Below are 15,595 nucleotides of genomic sequence, written 5' to 3' on the forward strand. Positions count from 1 at the left end.
AGAATCAAGTCAAGTAATAATATAATTCAAAGCCAAATTGAGCTTCAGTTTCTCAAACTTGCTTAAGCATGTCACACAAATATACGTTGGTCTTATGATGACAGTGCATAAATTACAAATGCTCAACATACAACAACGACTACGCAAGTGGCAACAGGACAGATTCAAGGTTAGAACCAGGTAAGGATAAACACTAGTTAGATGAATAGGTCAAGAAGTGACAAGGTCTATGTGAAATCAGAGAGTTAGGCTGGCAGCAATATTCAAACACTGAGTTCAGGGTAAATATCTGGACAACCTGCAGCAAGCAAAAGAAATCATGATTAAGTAGGCAGTAATATCAAAATTGAGAGAAAGAGGCTAAATGACAAAAGCTCAGGACAGCCAAGAATCCAGATGGCACAGGAACACCAAAAACACTTCAACACTGAACCTAACACTATTTCTTACCTCAAACAGCTCCTCAAAATGTTAGGGTGGTGGGAGGATATGGAATTTGATAACGAGAAAGACAGAGATGTACAGATGTTACTGACCTTTCTCTTTCCCAGTGAAAACATTATTTGTTCCAAAGATAATATCAAAAATAAATTGTTGCAAAAATATGGTATACATAAATATTGATACTTACATAAACAAAAGAAGGTATGAAGTAAATCTTAAATGACTCAATTTTACCTCTATACTAAGAAATTTGAAACAACTTAGTTTTTAAATAAAGGAAGATCTACATTATCTGAATTTTATTTTTCATTTTCATAGACTATATAAAATAAGAGAAAGAACTTCTCTTGACCAGATGAAAACCAAAGTGATACCTGTGAAAGAAGGGAAAGATAGAAAAGATACTTTATAGCCTTCAAAATAAAAAAAATCAAATTTGACAAATATTTCATGTATGTGTTTCACTTACCACTTATTACTCCACAAGCAAAATGTTTTTCTACTTATTTCTATTAATAGCATATCTTTGCACTCACTACTTCATTCAGGAATCCTCAAACTCCTGACTTTCTGAAATTCTGAATGACTAATCTTCGACTGATAATTTTAAAGCAATATTCAAATTCCCACACAGACTGCAACACGAAGTTTTTCTCCTGCTCTTTAAAATTGCTATATTATAGTTAAAGGATAGAGTGTCCTACAGGGTGTGTCAAAGAGACTAGAGATGTTGGTACTACGTGATTAATTAATAAATTTTATAAAACAGTAAAGAATACATTTGAATCAAGCAGACTTGTCTAAATCTTACTTTTATTCCCTTAATGACTGTAAACTTGTAAATTAGGCAATATACTGTAAAATAGCAGTTGTGCAAGTGTGGTCCATAGGATCTATGAGAATCTCCAAGACTCTTAGAGGGTCTGTGAGGTCAAAATTATTTTTAAACAACTAAGATTTTAAAAATTATTTTTAAACAAACTAATATTTGCCTATTTCACTGTGTTGACACTTGCACTGATGACACAAAAGCAATAGTGGGTAAACCTGCTAGTTTCTTAACATCAATCAAGGCCATGATACCAATCTTTACTAGTTAGTAGTTATATTCTTCTCTGCATGCACTCACAGTCTTGTATTTAAAAACAAGAGAAAAAAAGAAAAACTCAGTTTCCTTCATGAAGCAGTAAAAAACAACATTTTTACAAATTTTCAATCTTATTGAAAATAGTGAGCACTGCCAGGTGCAGTCAGTCACCCATGCCTGTAATGCTAGCGTTTTAGGAGGCTGAGACGAGAGGACTGCTTGAGTCAGGAGTTCAAGACCAACCTGGCCAACAGAGTGAGATTTCGTCGAAAAGGAAAGAAAGAAAGAAAAGAAAGAAAAGAAAGAAAAGAAAGAAAGAAAGAAAGAAAGAAAGAAAGAAAGAAAGAAAGAAAGAAAGAAAGAAAGAAAGAAAGAAAGAAAGAAAGAAAGAAAGAAAAGAAAAAAAAATTTCAATCTTTAGTATATGACTTTGATATTTTGTGTGACAATACAGAAAGCACTTCCACTACATACCAAAGTACAGTAGCTGTCTCAAGAAAAATACTTGTGCAAACTGCAAATGGTAGCTAACTTTTTTTCATAGAATACCATTTTTTCTTAAAGCATACTTATAATTATTCACTTACTTGGCAGACATTTTCTCAAAAACGAATGACGTGAGCCTGTCATTTCAAGAAAAACAATTCAAATTATTTTTCATGAATAAAATTCAAACTTTCAAGCAAAATTAGAATTTTGGAGATCTTATATCTGACACGTGACAGCATCCCAGTTTTTGACTTTTCTGAGAACACTGATGCTGTTAGAAAATGTGATTTTTTTTTTTTTTGAGATGGAGTCTTGCTCTGTCACCAGGCTGGAGTGCAGTGGTGCGATCTCAGCTCACTGCAACCTCTGCCTCGCAGGTTCAAGTGATTCTCCTGCCTCAGCCTGCCAAGTAGCTGGGACTACAGGCATGTGCCACCACGCTCAGCTAATTTTTGTATTTTTAGTAGAGACGGGGTTTCACTACGTTGGCCAGGATGGTTTTGATCTCTTGACCTGGTAATCCACCCATCTCACCCTCCCAAAGTGCTGGGATACAGGTGTGGGCCATTGCACCTGGCTGAAAATGTGATTTTTAAAAATATTGTAGAATAAAAGAAACCAGTATTTTCATATGACCATATTATAAAAATCATACATGGTTTTGATAAATTCAAAGTGCACAATAAGCCAGCGAGTTTTAATCTAACAAAGTTCAGAAAGTTCACTGGTAATTGTTTCAGATTCCACATTGCAACTAACCTTTAAGAAACTACCACTTGTGGAGTTTAGGAATGGTTTCAAAAAAGATTATCCACAATTATCTGAAAGCGCTATGAAGTACTTTTTGTTTTTTTATCCTCATATCAAAATGACACTAAATTTCGTTAGAGACTTCAACCAAATAATCTATCACAATAGACTGAATATTACAACAGATATGACGGGCATGGTGGCTGGCGCCTGTAGTCCCAGCTACTCAGGAGGCTAAGGCAGAATGGTTAAGCCCAGGAGTTCAAGCCTAAAGTGCATTATAATTGTACCTGTGAGTAGCCACTGCACTCCAGCCTGGGCAACGTAATGAGACCTCATCTCTAAAATAAAAGTTAAATTAAATTAATAAAGAAGATATGAGAGTCTAGTTATCTTTTATTAGGCCAGATGTTAAAGATATTTATAAAAATGTAAAACAATGCCACTCTCTTACAAGTTTCTTCTTTTGGAAAATAGTTATTTTTTTATAAAAGCATGTTAACATGCAATGGTTTATCATTTTTTTAAATGAATAAATATGTAAATGTTTTTAAAATTTTCTTTAAACTTTGAATTTTCTTTACACTATAATTTATAATATGGTAAATATTGATAGATATAACTCTCAGAAACAAAAAACTTTTGAGTTCTCAATAATTTTTAACAGTGAAAAAGAGACCTAAGACCAAAAGAATTTAAAACTATTGCTCTAATAATCCCTGATGCTCAAATTTTCCTATCAAATGGTGGGGGTGACAGCATAAGGATAGAAGATGAGGGTTAAAAAAGGGCTAACGTGGCCGGGCGCGGTGGCTCAAGCCTGTAATCCCAGCACTTTGGGAGGCCGAGACGGGCGGATCACAAGGTCAGGAGATCGAGACCATCCTGGCTAACACGGTGAAACCCCGTCTCTACTAAAAAATACAAAAAACTAGCCGGGCGAGGTGGCACATGCTACTCGGGAGGCGGAGGCAGGAGAATGGCGTAAACCCGGGAGGCGGAGCTTGCAGTGAGCTGAGATCTGGCCACTGCACTCTAGCCTGGGCAGCAGAGTGAGACTCCTCAAAAAAAAAAAAAAAAAAAAAAAAAGGTCTAACAGTTAACGGTTAACTATGTAACTAAATGCTGTGCTAAATGTTTATGCAGATTACTTCATTTATTCCTTACAAGCTGGGTACCTACCTCCTCACAGAATCATTCAGAGGATTAAATAAAACAATGCTTGTGAAGCATTTGGCACACTCCATCTATGTATACAATTTAAATACTCAATAAAGGGTAGCTAATGTGCCAATTACTGTTGCTACCAATAAACTATGTGCTATCCTACTTATAACACATATCCAACTAGTTAGAGGTCTGATTCCATCCAAGACTAAATTATTAATGGCCAGCATTAATCCAGCCACGCATGAAAGTTATCACCTCATAGACTTTTAACATTTATGAACACCTTGTGAAAAGCCTTTGGTTTGGCAAATTTGGAAGATATATACTAAACCAAACCAATGGTTAACAAGACTTTCTGCTCATCAATTTTGTAGTGATCAAGTCACTTCGTATCAGAATGAGCTGTTATCAAGTGTCAAAACAAAGGCCTCTCACAATTCAGAACCTGTAAAGGGCCAATGTTGTTGTCTCTATATGTAGATAATACATGATGTAGACCTTTTCTAATTAATGCTCCATAATATGCACTAATTACCATACTATGATGGATCAATGGGAAACTAGTGGTACATTGGACAACCGTGCCTTTACTTTCATATAAGAGTAATACATTGATTCACATACTTATAGTTATACTACCTTTCCACAAGCTATTTGGAGCCTCCATATTCCACTAAAATATCATTATTCTTTACAGGGATTAACTAGCATAAGTGTATCTTATAGTACTTCCCCATTAATTCTCCCAAAATCGGCATATGAAAGCAATGTTACAACGTCAGCCCCACCCTTACAAGAAAAATTGAACTTTCAAGAGTATCCTTACTGCAAAATATACAGGTTGATCATCCCTAATCTGAAAATTCAAAATCTGAAATGCTCCAAAATCCAAAATTTTTTTAAAATTTTTACTTTTTTGTAGACATAGGGTCTCACTATGTTGCTTAGGCTGGTCTTGAACTCCTGGGCTCAAGTGATCCTCTCGCTTCAGCCTCCCAAACTGCTGTGATTACAGGCATGAGCCACTGCACTCAGCCAAAGATCTGAAATTTTTTGAGCACTGACATAATGTCACAAGTGAAAAATTCTACATTTGACCTCATGTGACAGATCAGTCAAAACATTGTTTTCATGCATGAAACTACTAAAAAAATTGCATAAAACTACCCTCAGACTATGTGTATAAGGTGTATATAAAATATAAGTAAATCACATGTGGGTCCCATCCCCAAGTTATCTTTACGTATACGCAAATAATCCAAAACCTGAAAAAATCCTAAATCCAAACACTTCTGGTGCCGAACATTTTAGATCAGAAATATTCCACCTATAGTAGAAACATGAGCGTGTGAGTGTGTCTGTTTGTGTGTATGCATAGTATATGTAAGTATAAATGTGAATATATGTATTGTATGTATGTGTATACACATGCATATGCTGGTTTATAGATAAAAATGAGAACCAGAGGATGTTCTTGTCAGCACCACCTTCATAAATATATATAACAAAAAGATCTGCATAAAAGTGACAACCTAAAGGTGTCCAGATAAAAAAAAATATCTGCTTACTGAAAAATTCAGAATGCATAAGGGATATCTGCTTTTTAAGGCCACTGCTGAAAACATGAGTTTCAAACTATTCAAAAGGAATCCATGAAGTAAAATACTAAAAATATGTATCTATGCATCCTAAATTCAAAACTGTTTAAGATACCAATGGCAGAGACCGGCAGCAGTGGCTTAAGCCATCACCGAGCACTTTGGGAGGTCGAGGCAGGGGGATCACCTGAGATCAGGAGTTCATGACCAGCCTGGCCAACATGGAGAAACCCCATCTCTACTAAAAACACAAAAAAATGCCAGGCATGGTGGCCCATGCCTGTAATCTCAGCTACTGGGGAGGCTAAGACAAGAGAATCGCTTCAACCCCCAGGGGGAGGTTGCAGTGAGGTCACGCCACTGCACTCTAGCCTGGGTGACAGAGCCAGACTCTGTCTCAAAAAAAAAAAAAGATACCAATGACAGACATTTCTTCTTCGTCTTCCTCTTCTGCACTTCTACCTCAGTGAGACAAAATTAGCTGGACTAACCTCTTTGAATTTCAAGTGCCTTGCACTAAAGGTACTCAATAAATGCAGTGGCTCACGCCTGTAATCCCACACTTTGGGAGGTTGCGGCACGCAGATCACGGGGTCAAGAGATTGAGACCATCCTGGCCAACAGAGTGAAATCCTGTCTCTACTAACAATACAAAAATCAGCTGGGCATGGTGGTGAGCGCCTGTAGTCCCAGCTACTTGGGAGGCTGAGGCAGGAGAATCGCTTGAACCCAGGAGGCAGAAGTTGCAGTGAGCCAAGATAGAGCCACTGCACTCCAGCCTGGTGACAGAGCAAGACTCCGTCTCAAACAAACAAAAACCATACACACACACACACACACACACACACACACACACATTTCAATCTGTCCAATATTTCTCAACGTGATCCCAAAACTTCTTGATGAATGTAAAATATTACTTAGATCAACTCTAATAATTTACATATTTAGCTAAACTTTTCAGTCACTAGACCAACTTAGGTTCTAAGAGTTACTCCAACTTTTCCTAGTAAAAAATGTCACCATCGTTACAATAAATACAAAACTTTAGAAATCTATGAAAGACTTATTGGTATAGTATAGAAATGATGTGCATTGCATATGACAACGTGTTTTACAGAATAAAAGGAAATACAGCATATATCTGTCAAAAAAGTCTACTACATGGACATTTGATATCATTACCAAAAATAATTTTTATGGTAAATAGCAAGTGGATTTCCCTTGTTTGACCTAGAATTCACTATTTACCATTAGTCCATAATCTTGGCAATCGAAAGGAAATGATGCCTTCCTTGAGACTCTTTCAATTTTATTTAAAAAACAAAAACAGTTAAAATAAATACAGAGCAAGAAAAGGTTCCATAATAAACCTACTCAGTTTGCTTAAATCTGACCCTTAATTCAGTTCCAACCTAAAGGGTTCAGCCAAATCCTCAACCCATTGTCCACAGACACAACCATAGAGAGTTGGAACTTTCGCTTTATATACCACAACCTATAACATCAAGTACACATGAAGCTGGACATCCTGGCTTTAGATGACAAAAGAACAAGAATGGGTATGAGAGTTATTATTATACTTAACAAAATAAACATTTTTATTTTCATAAAAATTCCTACTTTCTTAAAGCAAAAATATATCAAATACTATACCCAGAACAAAGTAATCTGAACTTAATCAAAATTAAAGGATGGAAATATCAGTGAAGATTTCTTATTACTAAGACTCCTAAAACTGGTTCAATTATAAATAATAACACTAAATATACAGTAACCAAGTTTCCAAAATGATCTCTCAGTTGTTTCACATTTTCATATAAAAAAGTCAACATACAAACCACAGGTTTATCTACACAGTTCTTGGCAATGTAAATTCGAGGTATAAAATTGGAAGATATTTTTCCTCTTATTGATCATTCCAAGTACTACAATCCATTGTTACATATAATTTTACAGGAAAATCATCAAAATTCTAAAATTATAATCATGTCTCAGGACAACATAAACAGAACAAGAAAAGAGATATTTATACGAGCTGTCAGCCCTTTTTCTGCCATCTGTATACGACTACTTTCCTGGGTATTAGTTCCTTTTACAGAAGGTAGGCAGAAGGAACGGAAATACTTTGATGACTTTGGTTTGGAGAAGAAAATTACTGTCTAGATTATTTGAATAAATGAAATAGCCAAGACACTCTATTTAATCCCTTACCTTGGACTGTTGAAAAGCAATGATGTAAATGATGTAAGTTGAAATCCACCTTTTCTAATTTTATTATACATTTTAGACGATATTTTACTTAAGATTTTAAAGGTCTAAATATTCAACTTAAATACATGTGGGCATATATAATCAGCAATCAGAGTTTAAAAGGTAAGCCATAGTATTATGAGAAATCATTTGTGCTATGTTCACTAACGATACTGACTTTTTTTAAACTGATATTCAATAAGAGTAACTTTAAAAAGTTTATGATTCGGCCGGGCGCCGTGGCTCAAGCCTGTAATCCCAGCACTTTGGGAGGCCGAGACAGGTGGATCACGAGGTCAGGAGATCGAGAGCATCCTGGCTAACACGGTGAAACCCCGTCTCTACTAAAAAATACAAAAAAACTAGCCGGGCGAGGTGGCGGGCGCCTGTAGCCCCAGCTACTCGGGAGGCTGAGGCAGGAGAATGGCGTGAACCCGGGAGGCGGAGCTTGCAGTGAGTTGAGATCCGGCCACTGCGCTCCAGCCTGGGCGACAGAGCGAGACTTCGTCTCAAAAAAAAAAGTTCATGATTCAAAAGATCAAATTACAAAGACAGGAAAAAAGAGTAACATTTATTCAATGTAAATAAGCCCGTATGTTCAATAAATAAAACCACAAAGGTGAAAATTACGGTAATGATCTTCAAGTAGCTCAGTATTAAGTACAATAACAAAACTGTCACTGTGGTATACAGATGAACTTCATTATCCATTACTGGACATTTATTCAAGGAGTTATCCCTGCGGGGGGTGGGGGGCTAGAGAATATATTTTTCTGGAAAGCTCATTATGTAATAAATATGTTTACTCGCAATATGAGGTGCTTTAGAAAACGGTACACTTATCTGCAAAGTTAGCAAATTTATTCTTTGCACTTTGTATTTTTAGCATTATGTCATTATGAGTACTTATACTTTTGGATAAGGCTCTTTTATTACTACTTAGAAAATGTTACCAAGATTGATAAATATTTAAGTCAAATAATATTTTAAATAAAGAGAAAAAGCTACTTAGTATGATAGGATGCAACAGGTACACAGAAACTAAATTAAGATAAATTGAAAATTAGGAAAACTAAAATTGCAGAGGTTGTTTTAATAACTAGTAACATTGAATAAATAAGGTAATATGAAATCTTAACATGATATTAAACAATTTTTAATAGAAATAATAAAAAGCCAGTTGTTCAGGTAGCATTAAAAAAAAATATGCATAAGGCACAAAACAGTGCTCAAGTAAGATTTTCCTCAGAACATAAAAAAGACTTCTAAAATCTGTTATATGCTTAAGTTTTAAATAGCTAAGAAAAATTGTCAAATAGATTTATCAAAATCTCTAAAGTACACTTCTTTAAAATCCAAACCAAAAAATTTTTAAAGCAAATTAAAATGTAACACTAGAACTTTGTAATCTAATTAGGCTTGTTTAAACTGAACCACTAAAAAGTCATGTGGCCACTTGTAATTACTAAACTCCCTTGATGAAAGTTTATACTACTATTTCTAAGTAGATAATTTTACCACACATTTTTAAGGAAACTCACTAATAGTAACAAAGTAAAAAATAAAAAAAAAGAGAAAACAATAAAAATTAACCACAATTCAACTTCGATAACAGCTTTTAGGAAAGGGGAAAAAGAGTACATTGGCAGGTGTCTGCAAGGAGGTAGGTAATACAATGGAATCAGTTTTCATTCTGCAGAACCACCATGAGACTTGCTGCAATGTCAGCTCCAAGCACACACTGAGGGACTCCAGAAAATACTCATTGATCATGCAGCACTTTATAATGCGCATAGGCTTTTTTCTCCTGCTAACCCCACCTAGCTTCCCTTTGCAGCTTCTTCTCTCAAGTCCTCTCCCCACAGTAAAATAATCTTCCTGAAGATGTGAAATAGTTAATTAATTATCTCAACAGTCTAAGTATTAGGAATACCACTCACCACCATGAAGTCTCTTTATCTGAACTACCCAGTTTTTATTTAATGAGGAAAAAAAAAGAAAAACCCTACACAATCCCACAGATAAGAATATGAGATCTAAATACCTATGCTTATAAATACAAATTTCTGATAGTATACTACACTCAATGCCAAAAGCAATTATAGTTTCACTTTGACATGTATTTCCTTGGACTGATTTATACTCAAATAAGATCTTATAAAATTTTTACAACCAGAAAAGAGAAAATATAATTTAAAATGTTCATGATTCAAATTATAGAAATTTTGTATAGATGGCTCTCTAGCATCAGTGCCCTAAATTTCAGGGTTTTAATATTTTTAATGTAATAATTTGTTTTATAATAGTCACATGAAAAATCTAGGACCAGTGTACCAGCTAAATGAAGCAATCAGATTGATATAAACATGCTTAGTTTAAAGCTAAAATAACCAGCTGTTTTTAATAGTTAACTGCAGCAAAGCTTTAGGCTTAGATATGTAAATGAATTCTAAGACATATGATACTAAACCTTACTCAAAGCTGCTTTGCAGACCCCACCTTCTAATGAGTTAATCTAAAGGTCACCACCAGCACAAGGCTTTTTATTAAGTCTGAGTCTCCCCTTTTCCCCTAGCAAATATACATCTACAATTTATGAAACATGAAGTTTAAACAAAATAATTATAGACGTCTATAGTAATCATGTGAACCAGTCTGAAACATTCTCACACGGAATAGGTCTGACCGTGTCTTGCTTTTATGCTCTGCCTCTCTTTGCTCTCTCCTCTAATCTATTCATCTGTAAAATAATTCCGGCAGATAAGATTTCTTTGTTCAGATTTCAACTTTCATTTCACTTACAAACCTAGCCCTACCTCAAGAATGTCTTCTAGAACATATGCTTCCATTTCAGCCGCTGTCTCCACCATGTTTTATCAAACTGCCATGTTTCTTACTGCACTATGATTAGATCATTGCCAGCAGGAACACTCCTCTGTGTCAGCAAGGGAACAGGAAATGGAATGTTCTATTACATGCCTAAAGCAGCTTAGCTGTTCACTAGCCAGGCATCTACCAAAAGAGCAGGGGGTGACTCACTGTGTATTTTTTAAAGATACAGAAGCTCTATTCCAAAGCAAACTTCTGTCAAGTAATTTTAACAGATAAAATAAAGTCTACTATTTTACCACTTCAATTTTTAAAATCCTAAAATTTCAAAAAAGAAATAACAACATATTTTTTAAAAAGCTATTTAACACGTCTGGCTTCCTGGTTGAACAAAAGAGGTTGAAGTGGGTTACGCAGCAATTTATCCTTAGTAAAGCCTTGTAGTGAGATTAATGGCTGTATTAAAGACGCAAAGAAGGAGCCAAGTTAGAAATTTGCAACATCAGGCAAATGTATTATATAACATACATATTACAGTTGACTTCAGGGTTTCAAAAATAATTATACTAATGTAGATTTTTTAATAGTAAGTTGTTTTTTATAAACTACTCTGTTTGTAAATACCTGCAAGAACCAGGTTAACATTCAACTGATTTACAGTTCATGAAGCAAGCTATTAACATTTGATATATGCATTTTCTAGTAGTGCCTTTAACTTCATTTACTAACCAAAGAAATGGCCTGTTTTTTTCTTATAATAAATACTCTAAGAGACTAAAATATTCTAGATAAATGAAATATATAGATACTAAATCTGGATCATCAAACAGCAAATAAAGTGAGTGACTGACAGTGGAGCCAATCTGTATCATATTCATTCCTGTAAGTGATCTTCCATTTAGTAAAACTTGTTAGATTGTCAAATTTCTTCCTTATACACCCTTGAATACGAAAAATGCACTGAAAAAGGAACAATGGGCTGGGCACAGTGGCTCACATCTGTAATCCCAGCACTCTGGGGGGCTGAGGCGGGCAGATCATTTGAGGTCAGGAGTTCCATTGAGACCAGCTTGGCCAACATGGTGAAGCCCCATCTCTACTAAAAACACAAAAATTAGCTGGGCGTGGTAGTGCATGCCTGTAATCCCAGTCACTCAGGTGGCTGCACAAGGATCACTTGAACCTGGGAGGTGGACGTTACAGTTATGCCACTGGCACCCCAGCCTGGGCAACAGAGCAAGACTGTCTCTAAAAATAAAAAGGAACAATGTTTTATGCTCTAAACTGAGAAAAGCGATGCGATGATGTGCATGACATTGCCGGTATTATATCCTCAAAGTGATGTCATGTTTTAGTGGAGATTTTGGAATACTCTTTGGCCTCAATTTATTAATCATAAAATGGGATAATATTCATTCAACTTGAAATATCAGAAACTGCTCTAGGTGCAGTCAACTAGACAGATATGGTTTCTTAACAGTTTATATGAAGATTAAATGATATCAAGTACCTACTACATGGTTTCTGGTATTTAGGAAATACCCATAGTGTGTCAAGCAATATATGAGTTCTTTTCTTAAAAAAAAAAAAAAGTATTATTTAATCCTCATAACAACCCAGCTATATCATAATTTTTAAACTACATTTTGCTTACTATATGCCATTTTAAGTGCTTGTTATATATTAATTCATTTAATTTTCACAGTAATCCTAAAAGATACTATTATCATCTCCGTTTTACATATGTGGAAATGGGACAAAAAGAGGTTAAGCAACTTGCCCAATTATTTCAAGCTAAGCTAATTAAGTTGAAGAGCTAAGATCTGAATCCATGCAGTTTGCTCTAGACTGGAATCCATATCCAGAATCATCAACTATACTTCTTCCATGTGATAATCTCTTTTTACGGACAAGGGAACCAAGTATCAGACAGGGCACACAGGTATACGGCAGAGTCAAATCCAGAGGCAAATCCAGAACTGATTGCAAAGGCTATGCAGAATTAATGGCAAACAAATGACACTGTTTTATCTCATACCATATCTAGTGTTTACATTTAGGTATGGGTACGCCTGGCATTTGAAGGCTGCTCAAAGTAATTTCCATTGTTGAGACCTGGCTTCAAAAGAAACTACAAACTAGCTTTTGTTATTTCCTGCCTTCCAGGTCAATACTTTCTATGCTTCAAATAAACTGGTCAATCTTTAGACTTAAGACAAGTCATCAACAGAGTTTCCCTTTCTCAAATTTTCCTCCAATGTTATCAAGCAATGATAGGTTTGAGTTCAAGGAACTGATGTTGGAACACTCTCCTTTTCCATAAGCCAAGAATAGGCCTTCCAAATCCTTTATCTGACAAGAAATGGGGGCCCCTAAGACTCAAGTTAATAAAATCATTCACTCTCTCCTCTTCCATTCTAGGATCACGGGGTGCTTCTGTCTTTAACATCTACTGTTGTTTTCAATAATAAATACGTGATTATGGCTTTCTCACAGAATTATGGCTCTTTATCATTTATTATCTGTTTCCCTTACAGACTAGTAAAAAGCAGGCAACACTGTTGAAAGTAGGCAACACTATGGCCGGGTGCAGTGGCTCACGCCTGTAATCCCAGCACTCTGGGAGGCCGAGACGGGCAGAACACCTGAGGTCAGGAGTTGGAGACCAGCCTGACTAACATGATGAAACCCCGTCTCTACTAAAAATACAAAAACAACTAGCTGAGTGTAGTGGTGGGCGCCTGTAATCCCAACTACTTGGGGGGCTGAGGCAGGGGAATCACTTGAACACGGGAGGCGGAGCTTGCAGTGAGCTGAGATCCGGCCACTGCACTCCAGCCTGGGCGACAGAGCGAGATTCCGTCTCAAAAAAAAAAAAAAAAAAAAAGAAAAAAGAAAAAAAGAAAGTAGGCAACACTTTATTCACCAATGCATATCTAGAGCCAGCACTCTCTGGCATAGAGCAGGCACTGACGCTTTTTTTTTTTTTTTTCCTTTCTTCTTCTTTAATTTTGAGGCGGAGTCTCGCTCTGTCGCCCAGGCTGGAGTGCAGTGGCACGATCTCGGCTCACTGCAAGCTCCGCCTCCCGGGTTCACGCCATTCTCCTGCCTCAGCTTCCCGAGTAGCTGGGAATACAGGCGCATGCCACTACGTCAGCCTTTTTGTATTTTTAGTAGAAATGGGGTTTCACTGTGTTAGCCAGGATGGTCTCGATCTCCTGACCTGGAAATCCGCCCGCCTCAGCCTCCAAAAGTGTTGGGATTACAGGCGTAAGTCACCGCGCCCAGCAGCATTTTTTGATTAAATGAACAAATGTATGAATAAGAGAACTGTCTGATATCCACTACAGTATCCCAATACTTTTTAAATTATTGCTACTAATAGTAATAATTTCTTTTTTCCTTCTTTTTTTTGAGGCAGTTTCGCACTGTCGCCTGGGCTGGAGTGCAGTGGTGCGATCCCGGCTCACTGCAACCTCCGCCTCTGGGTTCAAGCCACCAGAGTAGCTGGGATTACAGGCCCCTGCCACCACGCCCAGCTAATTTCTTGTAATTTTAGTAGAGACGGGGTTTCACCATGTTGGCCAGGCTGGTCTTGAATTCCTGACCTCGTGATTCGCCCGCCTTGGCCTCCCAAAGTGCTGGGGTTACAGGCGAGAGCCACCGCGCCTGGCCCAATAGTAATAATTTCTTTTTTCTTTCTTTCTTTCTTTTCTTTTCTTTTTTTTTTTTTTTTTGAGGCGGAGTCTCGCTCTGTCGCCCAGGCTGGAGTGCAGTGGCGTGATCTTGGCTCATTGCAACCTCCGACTCCTGGGCTCAAGTGATTCTCCTGCCTCAGCCTTCCGAGCAGCTGGGACTACAGGCGCACGCCACAATTTCTAACAAAAGCATTTGTTCTTTTACTTTATCTTTAGGTTACTGAAATAAGATATTAGAAGTATTGAATATAAACAGAATCTAAATTTCACATTTTCTGTAATTATTTGTTACATAGGAAAACAATGTATCCCCTTTAATTCTGTTTTCCAGTCCTTTTCATCAATATGATTACCAACGTAATTTTATTTTTGAGACGGGGTCTCGCTTTGCACTCCAGGTTGGAGTGCAGTGCGGCAATCTCGGCTCGGTGCAACCTCGGCCTCCCTGGTTCAAGTCATTCTCCTGTCTCAGCCTCTGGAGTAGCTGGGAATACAGGCGCCCACCACCACGCCTGGCTAATTTTTGTATTTTTAGTAGAGACGGGGTTTCATCATGTTGGCCAGGCTGGTCTCGAACTCCTGACCTCAAGAGATTGTCTGCCTCGGCCTCCCAAAGTGCTGGGATTACAGGTGTGACCCACTGCACCCAGCCTCAACCTAATTTTATAGGCAAGAAAACTGTCTTCCCATTGGTCTAAAATGGGTATCAGTGGCACAAGACCTTTCATTATTTTGCCAATAGCAAAAGTATTAAAGTGTAAACAGCAATTAACATATTAAGCTATGCAAACAAATAAAAATAATTTAAAGAAAATATTAACTGAAAATGAGATTCAAATATCCAAAATAAAGAGTGAAACCTCTCATGAAAAAGAAAGTAAAGGACAAAAAAGCTCAGTAAATTCCTAGATTGAATGAAAGAATCTTCCAAAATTGACAATTTTATTTAGGATAGCATTGGTTTCCTTAAGAAGGAAAAAGAAAACCAAAACAAAAAAATATGTAGAAATGCGCTGACAGGCAAGCAACTCTGTTGTGCATGACTTAATACTTCGTTGTTTGTTCTCTTCACCTAAAACTTTAATAGAAAACTCCTTGTAAAGGAGTTTCATTCCCAACAATCTTTTAATTTAGGGAATGGTGAGGCTTCAAAATCCACATATTCAAACAAAACAAGGACAGACAACTGGTAGTAGGAGACATTTAATGATTTTGCCCACTCACATAAACTACTAGAAAAAAACTAAAACAATCCTACCTCTTAAAATTATTGAATT

At 36.7% G+C, this 15,595-nt stretch overlaps 1 protein-coding gene across 4 annotated transcripts in view; it reads right to left on the minus strand.

Moving 5' to 3' along the window:
* Positions 1-15,595, minus strand: part of ANKRD17 (ankyrin repeat domain 17) — a 182,789-nt gene that overhangs the window by 136,000 nt on the left and 31,194 nt on the right. Inside the window, exon 1 of one of the 4 annotated variants that reach the window (XM_007998857.3) lies at positions 10,608-10,921. The exons of the other annotated variants lie outside the window; for them this stretch is intronic. Coding sequence (XP_007997048.2) covers positions 10,608-10,661 — 54 coding nt within the window. The 5' untranslated portion in view covers positions 10,662-10,921. Of the gene's footprint in view, positions 1-10,607; positions 10,922-15,595 lie in introns of those variants that run through there. 4 annotated transcript variants of the gene reach the window in all.

This window comes from Chlorocebus sabaeus, chromosome 7 (genome assembly GCF_047675955.1).
Source record: "Chlorocebus sabaeus isolate Y175 chromosome 7, mChlSab1.0.hap1, whole genome shotgun sequence".
Lineage (NCBI taxonomy): Eukaryota > Metazoa > Chordata > Mammalia > Primates > Cercopithecidae > Chlorocebus > Chlorocebus sabaeus.